Source organism: Sylvia atricapilla, chromosome 1 (assembly GCF_009819655.1).
Source record: "Sylvia atricapilla isolate bSylAtr1 chromosome 1, bSylAtr1.pri, whole genome shotgun sequence".
In the NCBI taxonomy this organism is placed as follows: Eukaryota; Metazoa; Chordata; class Aves; order Passeriformes; family Sylviidae; genus Sylvia; species Sylvia atricapilla.
In genome coordinates, this window is record NC_089140.1 from 25,799,646 (window position 1) to 25,819,529 (window position 19,884).

The 19,884-nt window shown below is 41.0% G+C and overlaps 2 protein-coding genes across 6 annotated transcripts in view; both read left to right on the forward strand.

Annotated features, from left to right (window-relative positions):
- C1GALT1 (core 1 synthase, glycoprotein-N-acetylgalactosamine 3-beta-galactosyltransferase 1) overlaps window positions 1–19,884 on the forward strand; it is a 238,479-nt gene that overhangs the window by 207,375 nt on the left and 11,220 nt on the right. The gene's annotated exons all lie outside the window — the stretch shown is intronic.
- Window positions 13,777–19,884, forward strand: part of GLCCI1 (glucocorticoid induced 1) — a 54,685-nt gene continuing 48,577 nt past the window's right edge. For all 5 annotated transcript variants that reach the window (XM_066317875.1, XM_066317884.1, XM_066317901.1 and 2 more), the window contains exon 1: window positions 13,777–14,227. In XM_066317875.1, coding sequence (XP_066173972.1) covers window positions 13,783–14,227 — 445 coding nt within the window. In that variant the 5' untranslated portion in view covers window positions 13,777–13,782. The remainder of the gene's footprint in view (window positions 14,228–19,884) is intronic.

Sequence of the window (19,884 nt, forward strand, 5' to 3'; positions counted from 1 at the left end):
AACTGCCTGAAATACGTGTATCTTCATAATTTATTCCTAAAATGCTATTATTACCTGAACTCTCTGTAGTTTCAGCACTAAATATCCTTTCCTTCCCTCTGCACTGGGGTGGAAAGGCGGTGGGAGGGAAGCAAAGTTATTTTTACCTCTGTGGCTGCCAAGCTGCGTGCCAGAGGCTCCATGAGCCCACGCAAGCTGGGGGATCGAGCTGGGCTGCCAAGGGCTGTGCTAGCTGTGGGCAAAGCAGGGATTTTCCAAACACTAAGACATCCTCAGAGAGATGGCGTTGGACTATGGGCACACTCAAAGCCAATACACAAATACTAAAAGCCTGCCTGCCTTATGTAAACATTTAAAAGTGAGGAGTGTGTATTTATGTGGTACTCAGATGTCACAGCAATGTTCATTCCATGCATGGAAACCAATGCCTGTATCAAAGGACCAAAGTGCTCCCACCCCTGTATGTATTACTGTTTGTAACTACATTACCATTGCAAAAGCCCAGCCAGTGGGATCTTTGCTCTCATAAACTTTATCGTTATTTTCACATAGTGGCAAGTCCCTCCTGTACAGCTATTTAAGTTCTTGAGAGTGTCTATGAGACTAATGCCAATTAAATTTTTTTTATTTGCCTTTAATAAAGTGGGATATTTAGTGTTGTTTAGCATAGTTGGCTTATATATATGGCAAACAGCAACAAAATAAACAAATATTAATGTAATGAACTGTTTGAGGGGAATTTGTTAATGAGAATTCTTCCTTGGAAAGCTTGCTGCTTGAAAGAAGGAAAGCTGTTTTATCTGGGAACTTAAACTTCCACTGGATGATATGTTCCAGATTTTGAGACTATTGAATGGACAAGGTAAGCTTCTAAATCTTCCCTATTCCATGTGTTTGATCATGCCACTGCTAAAATTAGGCAGCAAGAAGCTTAATTTGTAGTAATGTAAGAATGATAAGAAGATAATGACATTTACACACCAGTTATGGCTGTTTATCCACAAGGATTCCACATTGTTTATCCATATTGAGGGAATGGGGAAATGCCTGGGAGCTGGCAAAACACTAACAGCAAAAGTGGACTTCCACTTGCATAAAGCACAGGAATAGGACTTCTGATTTTATTTTCAAAATCTCTCTGTGTAATCAATTTTTACTATTGACAGAGAGCAACAATTTTGAAAATGTCATCTTGTTTTTATCTACACAGACACACATTTCCTGAGTGGCAGAAGACAAAAACTGGCTTTATAAAAGTTGCTTGAAAACTAATCAGTTTCTACACAAATCCAAGATAGTATATAGATTTTTTGTCACTGTCCAACGATCTGAGTATTATTTGGACGTGTGACTGGAAATAGTTTCAAAATTTTTACATATTTTTCACAATGATTCAAATTACATAATAAATCTTTACATATCTGTCATATTGATTCAAATTATGTAATAGCTTCTACATGTTTAAAACCTAAAACTATGTATAATTTATAAATACAAACATTTTAAATTAAATAATGCTATCCTGAAATCAGCTTCACACACCTCTGCCTCTTCTTATCCATTTTATCAGTTCTTTCTTTTTCAAGAGAAGATCTAATTAACAAATCCATGTTCTTTCCCCTTTCATTCACTCTCCCACTCTCTTCTCTCACTCTCAGTCCCTTTTCCTGGCAATTAGTATCAGATTTTCATTTTATCCCTCCCCCTTTACCAGTAACCCTGTAATTTTCTATTTGTAGGGTTTCTTTTCCTTGTTCTTTGTGTCTTGTAACTCTTCACAAACATCCCAGTGTACAAGGAATGATATCTGTCTTATCCATATTTTTTAAATCCTACATTTGACCTAATTTTCCTCTCATATTTCTGCTGAGTTTTCCTCCTGTCTGTAAGTTTTAAAATAAAATAATGCATTGCCTGAAACTATGACCTCAGATGGCTTTCTGCCAATTTCACCTTTTCCCAAGCTGTCTTTAATTTCAGCTGTGTACACTACACCCCATTCAGCTCTTTTGAGGTTATTATTAGTGATGTGACCAAATCTCAGGACTCCTTCCACCTCCACGGCCTGTGATGTTATTGATCATACTGTGACTCAGAAATACGGTCCTCTCTTGACTCACCATTGAAAAGATAGAAAAGTTTTTCTTTTCCTTTTCTTGTTTTCTTTTTCAAATTATTGCCAATTCCTTAGCCTTTTTTTCAGCTGTGGGAGATCTCCATCCTGAATTTCAACAGATACCTCACCAGGCTCTTTTTTTACCTCTTATTATTCTACTTGTATGTTTTTCTAGATGATTTCTTCTAATTTCATCAGTGCAACTGTAATATCTAGAATGCAACTTCTACACTTTTCATTACCCATACCTGATTTCCCCTTGAGCCTAAAACACTGAAGTCAAGACACCTTTCTCAAATGTTCTCTCTGATTTTATCTGCCTCTCTCTGTATCCTTTCCTGGTACTTATTCTCCTTCAGTGCCATTTTGAATAGAAGTTAGGAGCATCCATTGGGCACTCATCTATAATCTTATCTCATATCTTACTGTGCAGTTTATTTTTCCAAGCTGACAATGCCTGTCAATTTTCAGTTGCCCTTTTTATCTCTGTCTCTCAGAAGTTCTTTCATATATATATTTCAGACTTTCTTCTAGAAAACTATGCCCAAAATAGGCTTTAAAAAAGACTTTGAGGCTTTCCTTCAAAGTTACCTCAAATCACACTACCTTCATGATCCAATCAGGAAACAGAATTGATATCAAGCTGTGGCATTTTCAGTGCAGAGTGCTTGTTTTAATTTATTTGCAGATTTTTGAAAATACTGTGTGCTACATTTTACAGTATAAATACCTTGACTACACTAAATGCATACTCTTCCTCTCTTGCTCCCATCTTGTGGGCTTTTTTCTTCGGTTTCTTTTATAAGTATTACAAGCTTTTTTTGCTTTAAGAAGCGCTTTCTGGGCAGGCACAGTAACCAGTACAATATCCCATGACATGACAAATAATATTAACTTCATTTTTTTAGTTCTACTCACATGACACTGATGAGATTTCAAAAAGCACTTACTCTGCCCAGACACCTGTAGTAGCATATGCACAACAATAAGACTCAGTGCTAAATTATGTGATGGCAAAAAAGTAATTAGTTCAAAGATGTCAGATGCTTTGATACAGTAATATTGTCAACTCATTTCATAGCACTGAAATACTTTAAAAATGTAGCTTGAAAAACAAATTTTTGTCGTATTGCACACTTCTATAAATATCTTCTCACAATCAGGATTTCACCCCTATTTTTAGTGATGTAGATAGGGATTCACTTTGCTGCCAGTCAGAACTGTCTATATCAGGACAGAAAAAGGGGATAGAGAAGTATTTATTTTCTCTGTATATACAATGCCAGACATAATAGGATCACAAGTAAATAATACGTAACAAAACAGTTGAAATAGAGTTGGTTACCAAATATTTTGAATTTAATTTCTTAAAGGTATAAGAATCTCAGACCATTTCTTATCAGCATATTCTAATTTTACATAAACCAAAAAATTACCGAATACACAAAGCTCAAGCCCACTGGATTGCATAACTTATAAATCACTTCAAGAGAGTTAAGTGTGAAAGGTGATATGAAAGTGCGAGTTGTTAACCACTGTCACAGATGACTGAGCATTTTGTTTATTCTCTAACCAGATTCTGCTTTGGGAGTCTGTACCACAGCTAATTAACTGTAATGCTTTATAATTGTATAAACAGAATATATAACAGATCTTTATGATATATAATTAATTCTGCCCGTAAGGAAAGCTTTTATAAGTCAAACCATGTGCTGTTGGAGAACTGCCTCTTTATGTTCTCCCTTGCAAGGCAGGTATATTTCCCTGCCAGCAGAGCTCTTGGAACATTCTAGAAAATAATGTTCGTTAAGGCCAGCCAGGTGTTTTCTCGCAGACTGACTACTGGGAGCTCCATCTCTCAAGCTGAGATGGTTGCAGCTGCCTCTGCTCCTTCCTTTATGCAGAATGCAGTGAGGAAAGGCATTTGGGTACAGAAAATTTTCTGGTTTTAAAGATCAAACCCACTTGCTGTTGTCATGCATTAGTTATTTGTTTAATCCTGAGTTTTGTCCGCCTTGTTTTTCTGTATTTTTTTTGTGTATTAAATTCCAAGCTGAACTCAGTCATTGCTGCAAGACCAGAACAAGAACCCAGACAAACACAAGTAATTTGTTTCTGGGTTATGACCCATGAATAAGCACCACTCAATATGGTTAGAGGATGGTCATTCTCCCATCTGCCGTTCGATGTGCTTGTCCTTCCTGTGGAAAAAAAAAAAAAAAAAAAAAAAAAAAAAAAAAAAAAAAAAAAAAAGAAAACAAACCAACAACAGATGGACACAAGTTCAGGAGACCTGGGAGATCAGACACCTGATTTCACTGTATGAAGACTTTCTTTCCTGAAGTGACAGAAAAGACAGCATCCATCTCTAAGACCTGTTCAATCAAAGGGGTGAGTCACCCTTACATCGGGCCTGGAGCTTTGTGTGTCTCAGGCTAGTAGCAAAACCTTGCAACGTCAGGCTTAGGAGAGCTGAAAGTACAGTGAAAGACTCCACTAGACTGCAGAGTTTATCTTCGTAAAATGCTAATCCGAGCCAGCAAATTTCCAAGCATCCCACTACGAGAAACTCATCCAGCTATTATTCTGCTGATGGTCAAGTAGGAGATCCATTTCTAAGGACCACTGTGCTTTGGGACAGCTGCTCACTCTTTGGACATCTTAAGTGTACATAAAAAAAAAGAAGTTAACATGAAGATAAGTTGTTTGCTGGAAAAAAAAAACAAAAAACAAAAAACAAAAAACAAAAAACAAACAAAAAAAACCAACCCAAAAGAAAAACCAAAAGAAAGAGTGAGGGAAGAGCAGAAGAGTCCTTGATCCAGCCATCACTTGGCTGAATGGGCGGCACAGGTTCACATTACACTCCTTTGGAATGATAATCACAGCCTTCTTTGAGGCTGACACACCACTGGGAGGATTATCTTTGCAGGGCAGCCCAGATCCTTCTCACTGATAAAGCTGCTGTATCTGAAAAGTATTTGGCAGAACTGTCACCATACACACAAACAGAGGAGCTGACTCTCCTAACCTCAGAGGCTTGGTATGGGGAGGAGTCTGCATCAGCTCCTGTGCCCTCCAGATCAACTCTACAGATCACCTATGTAACTTGCAGAAGAAAACAGTTTCCTTGGGGAGCTTTGAGGTGGTTTTACTAATGGCTTTCCAAACCTCTTCAGGTTATGTTTTCAAGATAACAAGCTTTTTCTTGACCCATTGCTTTCCCACCTACATCCACTTCTGAATCTACAGCTTTTTTTCTGTCTCCTTGTGAGCTGAGAAGTCACCAAAAAATTCTTTTTTCTCTTTTCTTTCCAAAATCAAGAGATACTGCTTCTTCTACCCTTGCATGATCAACTGCACTTATTACTCCCTTCTTTTAGACTCCTTATGAGTTATGTCACATCATCATCATTTTCCCAGATACATTTCTGTTTAACATTCCTGTCTATTTGTAGAGCCAAAGCCATAACTCAGTACTATAGGGAAAGGTCTTCCCCTTGAGACCTTTGATCATGGGCTTATAATAACATAGCAATTACATCAAAGAGTTCAGTTTCTGCATGATGACGCTGATTCCCACTGTTAATTGGAATGTCCTATCTCCACCAATAGTGGTTACATTGTATCTCAAGCATCAGGGAAATAATACATGTCTACATCTACTTGGCTGGCAAGTAAAAGTTTGAATTTCTTCAAGTAACATGGGTGCTTTTTGTCATTTAAGACTAAAAAGAATCTGAATAAATTATCAAATAGATGTGCTTCATTGGAACTGCTCTGTTCTCTCAGAGAAAGAACTCTCTTTATGGCCAAATAATGCTTATAGATAGATTTGCCAAACAATGCTTTTCTTTCCAAGGACCCATAAATCTCAGAGTACTTTTGAGAGTAATAAATGTTGCAATAATGCTGTTCTTGATTACAGGCAAGACTATAACAGCTCTGACTGGTAGTGATTCCTTAATTATATTTGATTACAGACAGGCTCTGTGCAATGCAAGGGGTTATTTGTTGCCTTCTATCAGTCCTGGATTCCACTGGAGACCAAGAGCAGGCCATGCCAGCATACACAGCTTACTCAGCTGCCTTCCTCAGAGCTTTGTCACTAAAGCATAGCATTTAATGGCAGGACCTGTGATAGTCGGGTGTGCAAAACCTTTAATGGAACTGTAATTTACCCACTGTGTAACTACATCAGTGAGGGCCACTGCCTAAGAGGATCCTGAATTTCAGCAGCTCTTGAGGACTTGATCTTGCATACTTCATAGTGTGCAGGGGCTAAAGTTACTCGTGCCTTTATTACAATGACAGTAAAGACCAAAGTGACAATGAGAAATAAACTGTAACATTGTCCACGCTTTCTACTACTAAAGGATTTTAAAAAAGGAAAAGCTCCATTAAGTCAAATAGCCCTCCCTCTGTCAATGAACAAGAAAAAGAAAATCATGCCTTACAATTTATTCTCCAGTGCTTTGTTTATTCGGTATTAAATGACTCATGGAATAAGGTTTCCACCTCTCCCCGTGGGAGATTATTCCAGTTGCTGAGGACCTACTATCAGCTCCCTTTCTTTTTTCTCTTTTAATGATGCTGAAGTTTTGCATTCTATTTTCTTTTGGAATGTAAAGGAGACAAGGGAAATTCACATCTCCAAACTTGCTTTAAAATGCAATTAAAGCTGTTGACATGGACTCAGAAATCCAAGAAAACATGCAGTTAAAACAGAAATGCATCATATTTTTCACTTAAATACCATTCCACCACAAAGCAACAGTTTTAAGCTGACTGCACACTTCCTTGTTTCTACAGGTTTGTTCCTAACTGTTATGTAAATCCACTTTTGTTGTATGTAAATTAGCATTAGGCAAACTCTTAAAGCCTGTTTTATAGCTGCCACACCAACAAACCACATTTACAAATAAATATTTGTTTCTTCAGGCGAGTATATTACCTACTTGAAAATACTATTTCCAGCATTTTGACTCAGTTCTGTGACTCTGCTCTGGCCCCACAACCTGTTATATGCACAGAATGGAACATTCTTACAAAGAATACTTTGCTTATAGAGTAGCATACCCTAACATTTTTAAAATGTGTCTCTCTAATACATTTTATTGTTATTATTCTTACCAGGCTGGAATTTCTATTTAAAAAAGAGAATATTTACCTGCTTTGAAGATTCATAGCGTGTTTACCTCCCAGCAGTAGTTGTGGAGTGCACCATGTCACTCAACAGAATCCCATTTGGCTGGTAAAGGAACAGTGATGATAAGTTCCAAATAAAATTTAGTGCTGTTTGTTGTGCCTGGAAAGAAATGTCATGGTGAACAAGGCCCTATTTGTCAGAAACTGTGAACTAGAGGGGTAGAAGCAACCCAGAAAAGGACTCTCTGAAATGAAGGTCAAAGTTCCCTAACCCTCAGATCTGCCTTTTAAACCAGTATTGTCAAAATACCCTTATTAACACCAGCACAAATCTGACAGCTAGGGGACTAGTGTGGTAGGGGCATTCATGCTTAATGCAGTTCAAAAAAAAAAAAAAACAACACAAAACCAGATACAGACCAAATCAAGAAATCTTAATAGAAAGATGTCAGGGACTGTACTATCAGACACTTATTACTGTTTTAATGGATCATAATGGCTTCAAATCTACCTTGTTAAGGGGATGCTGCTCATTTAAAAAGTTAAATGTCATATAAATCATATACAGTACATTTGTGCTTTCCTAATATCCTTAGCGAGGTAACTGCTCACATGAAATGGTGTTTCTCCTTTCTTTTATTTTAGTGGTGTAAGTGGCAATAGATATAACAATATCATTATATTAAAATTGCTGCTGGCATTTGCTTACTGATTCTACCTTTTCCATTAAAGATACTATTGTTGTGCATAATATACACTACCTAAGTACTCTGAAAACATTTTTTTCTCACAGATGGTTTTATGATGTAGCATGAAGCTTTTTTAAGGAATAATTACTTTTATTATGTCAACATGAAATGTTGCATTATTTTGCTATTATTATTGATATCTTTTAGATAAGAGACTGGCAAGAGAAATTATAGTAAAGAACTACTAGTAGTGTCCATTATGTTTGACATGGCAGGTTATCAAAATACCAGCCATTTTACCTGTGTTTCAATCACTTTCACTTTGGAGAATATCAACCACACATACTTGTCCAAAAGTGTCCTCATACCAAATGCCTAAAAATGGAAAAGAGGGAAAATAAACCTGCAAAATCCCCCGGTTCTCATTTGAAAGAACTTGGGCTTAGTCCTGGCTGTGCAAATCAGACTTTTTTTCCAGATGATGAACTGGGGAGGGGAGATGGAGATGGCAGTTGAGTCAAGTAACCAAAATTCAGAATAGTAATGTAGGGCAGGATTGCTGCCTGGAGAAAACTCAGCTTCCCATGGGATATGGTCTGACATGGATAACTTGCTAGCTAAAGGAAAGTGTTGAATGGAATTACCTGTACCAATGAATAGATAAAAAACCCCTTCAGACTAAATGCAGAGCTGGAAGGAAGGTTTGATGATTTTAGCTGTGTTGAATGTTCGCCTTTATGTTAAAGCAGATGCCTAAGGAATACATAATTCAGAAGTCCAAAGTGGTTGGCCTATTTTCCTGAAGAAGAGAAGAGAACGTAGCAGTAGGTTTGATTCCAGATGAGATAAGACTTTGTTATAACAAAGGTAATGTTAATGGGCAGGTTCTGGTTTAAGTGAGTTATTCAGTATCACAAAAAGACTTGTGACAGATAGGAAAAAAAAAAGACAATTATCCAAAACGGTATTCAATTTTCTTAAAGGAAAATCTTACAGCTGGCTCTTATTCTGTAGTTTCCTGGTTTGTTCATTATGCAGTCCTCATTCCTAGTGACAATCCTTTGCACTGAATGAAATAATGTTAACAATAGCATTTGACTAAAAAGAAAGTACTGTAATACCTTCTGGCTGAAATTTGATTGTAAACTAGATTCTGAAATTTTCCAGTTTGTGAGTATTCAGAATTACCAAATTTGACCTGGTATAAATACTGTTGGACCATAGGTCTAATAGCCCTTTGCTTAATGGATTTTCCCCATATCCAGGAAAAAAAGACATGAGAAAAAGAAATCTAACACTTGACCACATGCCTGACCCTAAATTGGATGATCAACAGTGTTAAGGTAAGTCCTCAGTAGTGGGTTTCCTTTTGTTGTTGGAAGATAACTTGAGCATGGAGAGACTTGAAAGTGATCATAAGTTGGAAGTCTCTTCCCTGACTAGTGTCAGCAAAGCCAGCAGTAGGGATAACGATGTATCAGCAGCCCTGGAGAATCCAAGGGCTCAAATGCAAGGTAAGTCCCAAGAGGCTTGGGGGTAGAGAGTGCTTGGCTGATCTGAGGAGATCACATCTATGCCACTGAACATTTGGGAGCGGTGAGAAGATGGGGTGTAGTTGATGAAGGCAGTGTCTGTTTGTCAAAAATCCTTGTAGTAAAAATAATTCCATATATATATTTTTCCCCATTACTGTCTTTTTCTAGCTAGAACTCTGTTTGAAGGCAAAACAGGCCAAAACCTAAATGAGCATCTCCACAGCTTGAGACAGATATTTTCTAGGAAAATGGGCCACTGCTGATTCAGCAGAGCTGCTCAGCTCCAGATGGCAGTTTTATTTCACATGGGGGCCCTTACTACAGGTGATGTTCCCATTCCTGCCTAGATGATCCTAGATGCTCCAAGTCCACAGAGGCAAGCCTATTTTAGCCTCAGTTTTGTCATTTGAGAGCTGCAGTTTGGGTCATTAGGGGGGGTTCTAGTTTTAGGCCACAGATAATGCTTTTTGGTCATCATCTCTTTCGGAGCATTACTGTGATGTAAGTACTTCTTGTTATTTCTCTCTTCCCAAATGTAATATTCCCAACTGTATATTCATTACAAATAAGTGAAACACAGGGAATGGACCCAAACATACATGAAGACCAATGCACCCTTTCTCATTACTGTATTGTGTTAGATGCTGTGTGAATACCTCAGAGACAGTCACAAAGGACTTGATTCTAAGTGGAATGGGGAAAGGGCAGCAAAGAAAACATAGACAGAGGGAGATAAGAGAGACATAAAAATAATGAGACAAGCAGGTAGATACACTGGGAGCAGAGTATTGATGGCCTTATGCCCTAGTAAGAGCCTAGAAACAAAAGGTATGTCCAGATTTTAAGAGTTTGCTCTCTTTAAAACCTTCAGGCAGGAACAAAATAAGGATTAGGATTGCATAGTGTCTAATGGCTGCTTAAAAATTCTCAGTTTTCATGGCTCACGGCACTCATGTAAATCTATTTCTGACCTCAAGAAATGAATCTATTATCAATTGATAATAGTAGGAGAGATGTAACTTTGCTTCACTCTTGCCTGTCACCGTCTCATTCCTTGTGTTCACACCCTTGCTGTGATATATAATTTCCACTGCTCTCAGGATGCCTCTCGCAGAAGCTGTGTTAAGGATGTCCTTGTCTCCCAGAAGGATTTAAGAGTCAGAAATACCTGTTACCTCCAGTATAAACTCCCTTAAGCACATGCCAGCTGACAAGGTAGTTCCTTAAAGTGGAATAGAGAAGCGAGAAATGCCTTTAATGTGACTTTTGAAAAGTTGGAAAGGGAATTTAAGGCAAACATGGGTTTTTGAAAGATATGAAGATTCTGATAGGAGCTTAGCTTTTACTTCGCTTTCCCTGTAATATCTTCTTGATATTTTAGAGCAATGGTATTCCCTGATGGAACTACTTTGGAACCTAGATGAAAAACAGTGAAAAACTCATCAGTTGGTATCCCACTTTAAAATCCAGAAGAATACTCTCTTCACCTTTTCTGAAATTACTGTTTTCTAGGTGCATGGCATGGTGTTGTAATATGTATGTAAACTCTAGTTTAGAAGGAATTAGGATGGAAATAACTTTTGGGGAGCAAAGTCACCCCAGTACAGCTGTTGATGTGCCCGGTAACAGTTTGGCTGCAAGCAATCCCAGTGGATCTTTCCTTCTCTGGTTGCTGCGAAGGGGAGTGAAGTGGTGGTTCAGTTCGGACTGTTAAGGCTGTGGCGTGGTCCTCAGCTTGTTTGGAAAGGAAGACTTGCTACTGATATTTTACACTGACATGCCCTGTGGTTTGGGGTGCGTGTGGGTATTCTTGTTTTGGGGGCTGGTAGGATTTTCTTTGTCAGACATTTACCTTGTCTTTACAAATCTGTTCTTCATGTCCAAATACTTTGCTTGTTTGATGTGCAAGGACATGGAAATTGTAAAATTCAGCCATTGTAAAATAGTATCAATACAGACAAATTCAAGAGTTATACTAGTTCATCCTTATTTTAGTCTGACATAACCCTTAGCATTGGCAATAGCTGGAATGTATCAACTATTGTTAGTCAAAGGTGTACTTTCTTTCTCAGCTGACACCAGATGATTTTTGGTCTGTAAGACACTACTGTATCAGCAATGTTATGTGACAAAGGTACATATATAGGAAAACGTGCTTACTGTTTAAAACACTACTGATATTACTGTTTGGCAGATGGCTACTACAGGTGAATACTTTCCAGTCATTTTGAGCCCAATGGAGTGAAGCAGAAAAAAATAAACTAGATGGACTTCATATCTGTGATTAAGCTCAGTGCAAAACCCTTGGGGGAAAAAGTCTCTACAGCCCATTTTTACCAAAAAAAAAAAAAAAAGGCTTATGGAAGCAGAAAACAAAAAGACTGGACTAATGGAAAAATACATGGGGGCTGATTTTTCTTAAAATTAATTAATATGAGTGGCTTTGTTGAACCCGAGCACATGTTCACGTGGATGTGTGGTGTATTATTCCAACTCTTTCTGTAACATAACCACGGTGACTGTGTCACATGGTGCTAGTGCAAACAAAGTCTCACTAACAGTCCATGAATAGAAGCATTTTGTGAGAATAGGGTTTCTCATTGGGACTATCAACTGGTTCCCGTGCTACCAAGGGATAAGGATAGCTCTGGACAGCTTTAGAAGTACGTAACTGCAGTAATTGGAAGTGTGCAAAACCAAAATGAGCGTTTGTTACATAATCAAAAAAATGGTACAAGGGATATAGTTAATTCTGTGACACTTTTAATTGATTACTCATCGGCAGGCAGTATCTAAAACAAGAGAGTGTATCCTGTTAAACATTCTACTTCTATGTATATACCATGTTCTTTTTGTTCTAATATTTGAATCTGAGAGGCCATCACTGAGCTGACTTCCTCCACATAGCAAGACTCCCTGCATTTTCCCTTCTCCATTAGCATCATATTTGCATCAGATCCAAAATAAGCACAGTTTTCTTGATGGACTCAGCTCAACTTATCTTTCTGATCTTACAGCCATTTATTTTCTTAGCTATTAAGCTACTCATCCTAACCTTCATTTTGTTTCTCATTGTCTCAGGTTATCAATTCGTCTCATGGAAGCTCTTTTTCCTAGAACAAAAGCACTTTCTAAAAATATCACTGTAAAACTTTTCATTTTCCTCTTGACATTCTCTGAGAAGTGTTTTTGGATGTACATTAGGAAAAAAATATCTTCTATATACACTTATAGGAAATGATGAAACCAGACTCATTTAGACTCTGGAGAACATCTTGATTTTTTTAATGAAAGTAAAAATATTGTCAAGCTTTGATGGACGTGAATATTTTGTTGCGAGAAAATCTGGCTGTTTCTGAGCCTTCCCTGCATGGAAGTGGAGTAAACGGGAAGAGGCCGACAGTCCTCTGAGAATAGGGATAGCGCAGGATTTGATCCAGAACACCGGGTCTCTGAAGTCACTGTTAAGTCGGCACCCGGTAGAGTCCAGTTTGAACTCAGGAGCGCACCGTGTCCCCTCAGCCAGCGCCCCCCGGGCCGCTCTCCCCCCAGGGCCGCCGCCTCCCAGCGCCGCCGTGCCCGCCCCTCCCGCCGCCGCCACATCCCACTTCCCCCGGCCCGCCTCTCCGCCGCCGGCCACGCCCCCGCCGCGCCGCCCGCTCCCATTGCCTGAGAGCGATGAGAGACAGGGCCCCCGGCCAATGGAGACCGCGCTGGTGCCGCGGTGGCGCCCAATGGGCTCACGCGCTCACCACCCCTGCCCGTCGCGGCCGGGTGCCGGGGCTGCGCGGTGCCATTCGGAGGGCGGGCGGCGCGGGGAGCGGATGGTGCTGGCAGTGGCTCCCGGGCGCCGGCGGGGGCAGGGGCTGGAGCAAGAGCTGGCTGCGAGCGCCTTCCCCCCTCCCCATCCTTCCCGCTCCGGCTGCGTGTCCCCTCGTCGTCCCCTGCCGCCGACCACCCTGAGCCGGCAGCGCTGTACGATGTGAGCGGTCGCTGGGCTCGGCAGCGCCCCCGGTGCTCTCGACGCTGGGGCGGGCAGCGATGGCCAGAGCCTGGCGTGGAAGCAGCAGCCGCCGTCGCCGATAGGAAGCGCCGGGGGCAGCTGGGCAGGCGGTGCGGAGACTCCCTAGGGCCGTGCAGCGCTTGTCCCGCCCCGCCCCCTCCCTCCATCCCTCCCCCCTCCTCCTCCTCCTCCTCTCCCCGCGGCCGGTGCATGCGGGGCGCGGGGGGCCGAGTTCGGGTCCCCCGCAGCCGCCGGAGCGAGTGACCCGCGGGGGTCTTGCGCGTCCTCGCCATGTCCTCGTCCAGCTCCTCGCAAACCCCCCCGTCCCACCACCAGCCCCCGCCGCAGAGGATGAGGCGCGGCGCCGCCGGGTCCCCCACCGCCGGCACGGCCGGGGGCCCCGGGAACGGCGCCGGGGGAGGCTCGGTGGGGACCAGCCGGCTGCTCCAGCCTATCCGAGCAACCGTCCCGTACCAGCTCCTGCGGGGCAACCAGCACAGCCCGACCCGGTCCCCCTCCGCCTCGGTGGGCAGCAACACGGGCCCGGGCAGCGGCGGCGGGGGTCGCGGCGGAGGTAGTCCCCCACCGCCGCCCAGCGCGACGCCGCCGCTGGCGGCGGGCGGCGGAGCGGAGCCGGGCAGGGTGAAGGGCAGGCAGCGGCGGTCGCCGGAGAGCGGCGGCAGCAGGAGGAGCAGCTCACCTGAGAGACGGAGCCCCAGCTCCCCGGTGTACAGAGGTAAAGCACCGGGAGAAAGCCGGTTTCGCTTCCCTGCCCCGCGGAGGTGCTGGCCGGGCCGGGGCCGCCCAGCCAGCGGGCACCCTGGGCTCTGCTTTCCGCCGTCGGGCTGTGCTCTGCCTTCCCCTCTGGCCAGCGGGGGTGGGACGCCGGGGGGACTCCCGGCCCGACGAGAGGAGCCTCGCCGGATCCTTAGGGAGCGGGTCGGGGGGGCGAGGATGAGCCGTAAATCCCCCACCCCTGGGGCAGGTGTCGTGCCCCGGGTTTGCCCTGCCAGGAGGCGGAAGGAAAAGCACCTCGTCCCTCCGCCCTCCCTCGGGATGGGGGGAGGCGACCCCTAAAATGTCACCCTCTTTCTCGGGCAAGGTGAGAATCCTGCTTAGGAAAAACTCCCCCGCGCCGGCCTGGGCAGGAGCGGAGCGGGGGCGGCCGGCGGGTCCCGCCCCGAGGGGAGAAGCAGTCGGGGGCTCCGGCCGCGGGGCTCTTAATGCTCCTGCCCTCGGCTCGGGCTGTGGCAGCGGAGGTGTGTAATAGGGAAACGAGCCTAAAATTAACCCGCTTCCCGGTCTCCAGCTGTAACTGTCTCGTAGGGGTGATAATGAGTTAGATTTATATCTGAGGTGTCACAACCGAGTTCTGAAGTGTGTGTTAAAACCAAGCCTCAAATGCTCTTCTTTTCTGCAGGGCTCGGTTTCTTAAAAGACTTGCGTTTTTGTTAGATCATAGGTTAAAAGATGTGATGTTTCCAAGCACAGGATCCAAAACAAGGAAATTCCTATGTTGAGGTGCTTAAAAACAAGTCTGTCTCCTTGTGATATTTAGTACTGAATCCTTGAGACTGCAAAAAGCTCAACCAAAGAAAACCCACTACAAACCAACCCCCAGTGTAGCCGAACTAGGCCTGTAAAGTTTGAAATGTAAAATTGATTCCCAGCAAGTCCAACTTAACCTGCGTCAGGTTGTCTGTTAAATTATTGAGTGTGTTAAAGTGGCAGTGGCCATCTTACCTCCCCCACTCCCTTCTGCCTTCCCCCATCACTTGGGCAATTGAATGAATTGGACTAAATGCACTTTTTATGTTGTGCTGCTGTAGCTATCAGGTATCGGACATCATCTCTTTCTGGGAATGCTTTCTGTGGTTCGATACCGCTTGCTTTTTCTGTCTCTCCCATAAGTCTTACTGTGTGTGATTTCTGTGGCAAATTATGGTCTGTGTTGGGTGCCAGCATGTGTTGTAGCACTGGAATATTACCTTCTTAGCTCTTCAGTTTTTATGTGTAGTGAAACCTTACTGTCTGTAGTATTTGTAACTTGGGCATATCTGTCATCTGAATCGTCCTAGGTCAGGGGCAGCATTTTATAAATGAGAAAAATGTCATTGCCAGTTACAAATGGAGTTAATTTGCCTTAATGCATCTGCTTATGCAGATGACCTAATTGATTGTGTTATAATCTGACCAGACATACTTTGTAATGTATTTTTCAAAAAGACACTCTGTTTCTGCAGACAGTTTTGCATGCTTGAAAATGGAACTTGAGCTTCTGTGGTTTTGATTCATTCAAGTTCTAGTTAAAATTTTAAAGATCATGTTTTTCTGACTGTGCAGCACTAAGTGTAGATTTCCCTTTTGCCTCTTAAATCTTTGGAAAATGCTAATGGGAAATTAGGAAAAACCAAAATAGCTGTGCATATAAGTAGTGGTGGTGCTGACGATGAGCAGTAAATTATTTAATTATGGGAACCCGGAGGAAAACATTGTAGTGGTGCAGTGTATAAAGCCTACGCTTAAGGTGTATTGAAGAGGGAGGAATATGGACAGTTACCTGCAAGGCAGAAAAATTCTGCAAAGCTGTGAAGTACTTCATTAATGTGTATGAATTTTTTGTTGGAGGGGAAATTTTAATTTTAGAAAGTGATTTCAGTCTTCTTCATCTGTGGGCTATTTTAGCCTTAATAAATCAGACTGTAAATTAGTACTGAATGACTTTTCTGTCATTAAACTTGTTTGAGCTTGCCTCCTGGTGAACTGCGTCAGCAGCACACAGAGCTTGATTTGGTTTAATGAGTGCAGTGTATAAAATCATAAATGGTCCGTCGAGAAATGCACCCTGTAATCTGTATGCACTGCAAAGAATTCGTTCCCCCTCCTCCAGGTCAAGCCAGCTGCTGCTGCAGAAGCTGACATCCTTTAGCAAATCCTGAATGAATGAATGAAAACAACGTGATCGCCCTAATAATGACCACAATTGCACACGTCAACAGCTTTATTTTACTGAAATACAGGCACCATTTTCTAGGGCGAGAGTAATAAGATACTCTATTTCTTCAGTCTTGCAAATGAAAAAAGGTTACCAAACCTCCCCTTCGTCTGCCCCCCCACTCCACCCCCCCAAAACTAGAGCTGTTTTTACACAATTTGGAATACAGTTCCATGCCAGTGGGCAGTATTTTGTCTTTGTTTCCCTGCTTGTTCTCAGCATTTTAGTGCATGATGTGTGGACACTAAAAATGTGTTTGTAGTCTGTATAATGATAATAGTATATAGAAATTTGCTGAACTGGAGGACTACTGCAGTAATAATGGAGGACTTGAAAAAAATTTTAAATGTTCCATTTTCAGACATGGACCATTTTGCTGTGGCTTGTTAAACAATGCTACTCCAGCTATTTATAGTTGTTATCAGTATGCAAGTCTTGGGGAAGTGGCTTGATTAAGTTTTTTTGTCAGTTTTTCAAAGCCATTTCCCACTGCTGTAAAATGTGAGCTTAGGCTCTAGATTTAATCCTGTTGTTTTTCTCACCAGTGCAGGAGATGTGTTTGGCTCTGCAGTCTGACTTGGATTGTTTCACAAATACGCTTGTTCTGGAGACTGCTTATGATTCTGACGGATAGATGTTATTCTCTTAAGGCACCTGTCCCTTCCTCACCTCCTTTCAGCCTTCTTCAGTATAGATGCCTTGAACTGGCTATCCTACTAAGCCATTTTGTGTGGATATTGTAATGATTTGCTAGACATTCTTTTATGAAGGAGATTTCTGTGAAAACACTTCTGCTTTGAGCCTCTACAGGTCAGAGCAACTACCATTGCAGGCACTGACATCACTACTACATGAATGAAAACAGCATGGTCTGTTTTTTCTCCCATCATCATGTTTTATAACCCTTCTTTCTAGTATACTGTAAAGGTTTTTGTTCTGTAGCAACACCCTGTGTTTTTAGGACTGAGACTTTGGATTATATGATATTTTCTTGTAAGCAAATTTGGGGATTTTTAGTTGTTAGGAAACCATCAATGCCACTAGCAGTATTTGGTTAGTACTGTTACTGAAATGGTGAGAAATTGTGAATGTTACATCTATATTTTTAAGGTGCTAAAAAAAGAGGGAAAAAACCTTCTGATATCATAGGATAAATCTGCAGTGTGCAAGTCTGCATCTTTCCTCTTTCTTGAAATGTGTTTATTGCTTACTAGTAGATATTTTTTATAGTGTATGTTCATGTTTTGAAGAGCTGGCAGTGGAAAAAGTGTCTGGCTGAATGCAACAACATGTGGTTTTCTTAGAGGGAATATATCTGTTAGATCTCTGAGTGCATAAAAGTAATGTCAACAGAATCTGAAGCTGTGTGGTTTATGACAAAGGATATTCCAGTGATAATCCAAAAAAGCCAAACCCTTGGACATGTCAAATGAAACTTGCTACTTGCCTGTGGACACATCTTTTAAAGAAAGAAAGCAAGTTCTTTTCCTCCTTGCCTTACCTGGATAAAATCAGAAGTTTCTGATTGTAACTGTTATGTAAAGTAGCTTGTTATAAATATGAGAGTGGGTTTCCTGTTTAGTTTCTTTTTTCATGATACATTAATATTTTGTATACAAGGAAGGTGTAAATGACTATTCTATGATTCAAACTCAGCACTGTTCTCACCAAACACTTTGATTTGTTTACTGTTAACTCTGGTGGTACTGTAATGTTATGCTTCATATTTTTCTAGCTTTCACTTACACATTTTATAGCACAAACTTTTTTCCATTCCATTTCTAAATTTTAAAGACAAATGTTAGTTTTAAGGACGTATGAAAATACTGTAATCAGTTTGGCTGTTAAAGGTTCCCAGTGTCTTTTACTTCCCAAAATAACTCCTGAAGATTTGCCAGCGGGAGTGAGAGGAGTTAGAAAAGATGCAAAACAACTGCAGAACCCAGTACAGTGTAAGAAGTATATATATTTGGTTTTAGGATAGTGGAATAAGGAGTGGAATAAAACAAACAATATTGTTGATCTCTACTCTTGTAAGGGATATCAATATTAAAAAAACACACTCAAAATTTGTACTTCAAAAGTTAGAACTGTTTTAATATCCTGGATTCAAACCATCCAATATTTGGGCATCAGAAGCATTTATACGAGAGATCAAGAAGATCTTTCCTTTATTTCTAGCAAATGTAGGTAAGGAAGTAATTTTTGTGATGCTTCCTATTTCCTGATCTCTGAATAATAGCAGTATTCTCATAATTGTGTGGCCAAAACAGTTTTTGCTCCAGCTTTGTCCCTCTCTCTTCCCAAAATAGCTTTCATTGGAATATAATATGATGACATAAAAGACCCTGGCTAAATTTGATCCAGTTGTCCTGAACTCAGAGCTTTTTTAGTTACTTGTTTTAACAGGACTGTAAATGAGAATGGTGTGCTAGATGTCTTTAATAAATAATGCTTTATGAAACAAATTAATTGAGCTTTTATCAGGTGTTAAACTATAGGAAGGAAAAATAGGAAGGTGTTTTCTCTGTTGAACTTGAGTAATACTGTAGCAAGGCATTAGCTTTGAAGACAGAACCCTCCCCATTTCATGGGAAAAAACTGACTTAAGTAGTATATGGTTATACCTGTTTCAAATTATTACTTGACCCTTAATTCTTATTCTTTGGACATAAGCAAGTATTCACGTGTTACATATGGCCAAACTGAAGTTACTTTCCAACATCTGTACATAGTAAAACAGTGACAAATACTGAAATTTGGTTTCTGAAGTTCATGGTTTCTGGTGTTTTGTTGTTTTCTTTCCCATGGTGGTGGGGTGAATGGAAGTTCTTAAAATGTATTTTAAAATGCAGGGAGGGTAGATCAATGGAGTGTATCTTAGAATCTTACAAAAAAGGCAGTGTTCACTAAGTCTAGACTGCTATATTGCAAAAATTCAAAGTGGAAAGCCAGTTATGTTTAAAATGGGTTTTGTACTACTACTCTATATCATTATATTAAAAAAAACCCTGATGCAGTAATTCTGAAGTTAAGTCTAGACATGAAAGCTGTAGTTGTAACAGTGCAAAAGCATATTGGAAATAGAGTACATGCTCCTCGGTGTTTCAGTTTAAGTGAATATCTGAAATACATTTTAAAAGGGGCTTCACCAGTTGATTAATTATCTTCATCTGAAGAAAGTAAATTTTTTAACCTGCAGTGAAAAAATGCAAGTTCTTGTTTAAATCAGTTGACAGTTACTTCAGTAGAGAAGTGTTGCCAGCACTTGACAAAACCGGTAGCTCTTCATGGATTTCACATACGTCTTGAGAAGTTGTTAAAATAAGAGTTTAAAAACATCAACTAGCGTTTTTTAATAAGTATTTTTTATTGGTGAAGAATATGACCCTGTATTA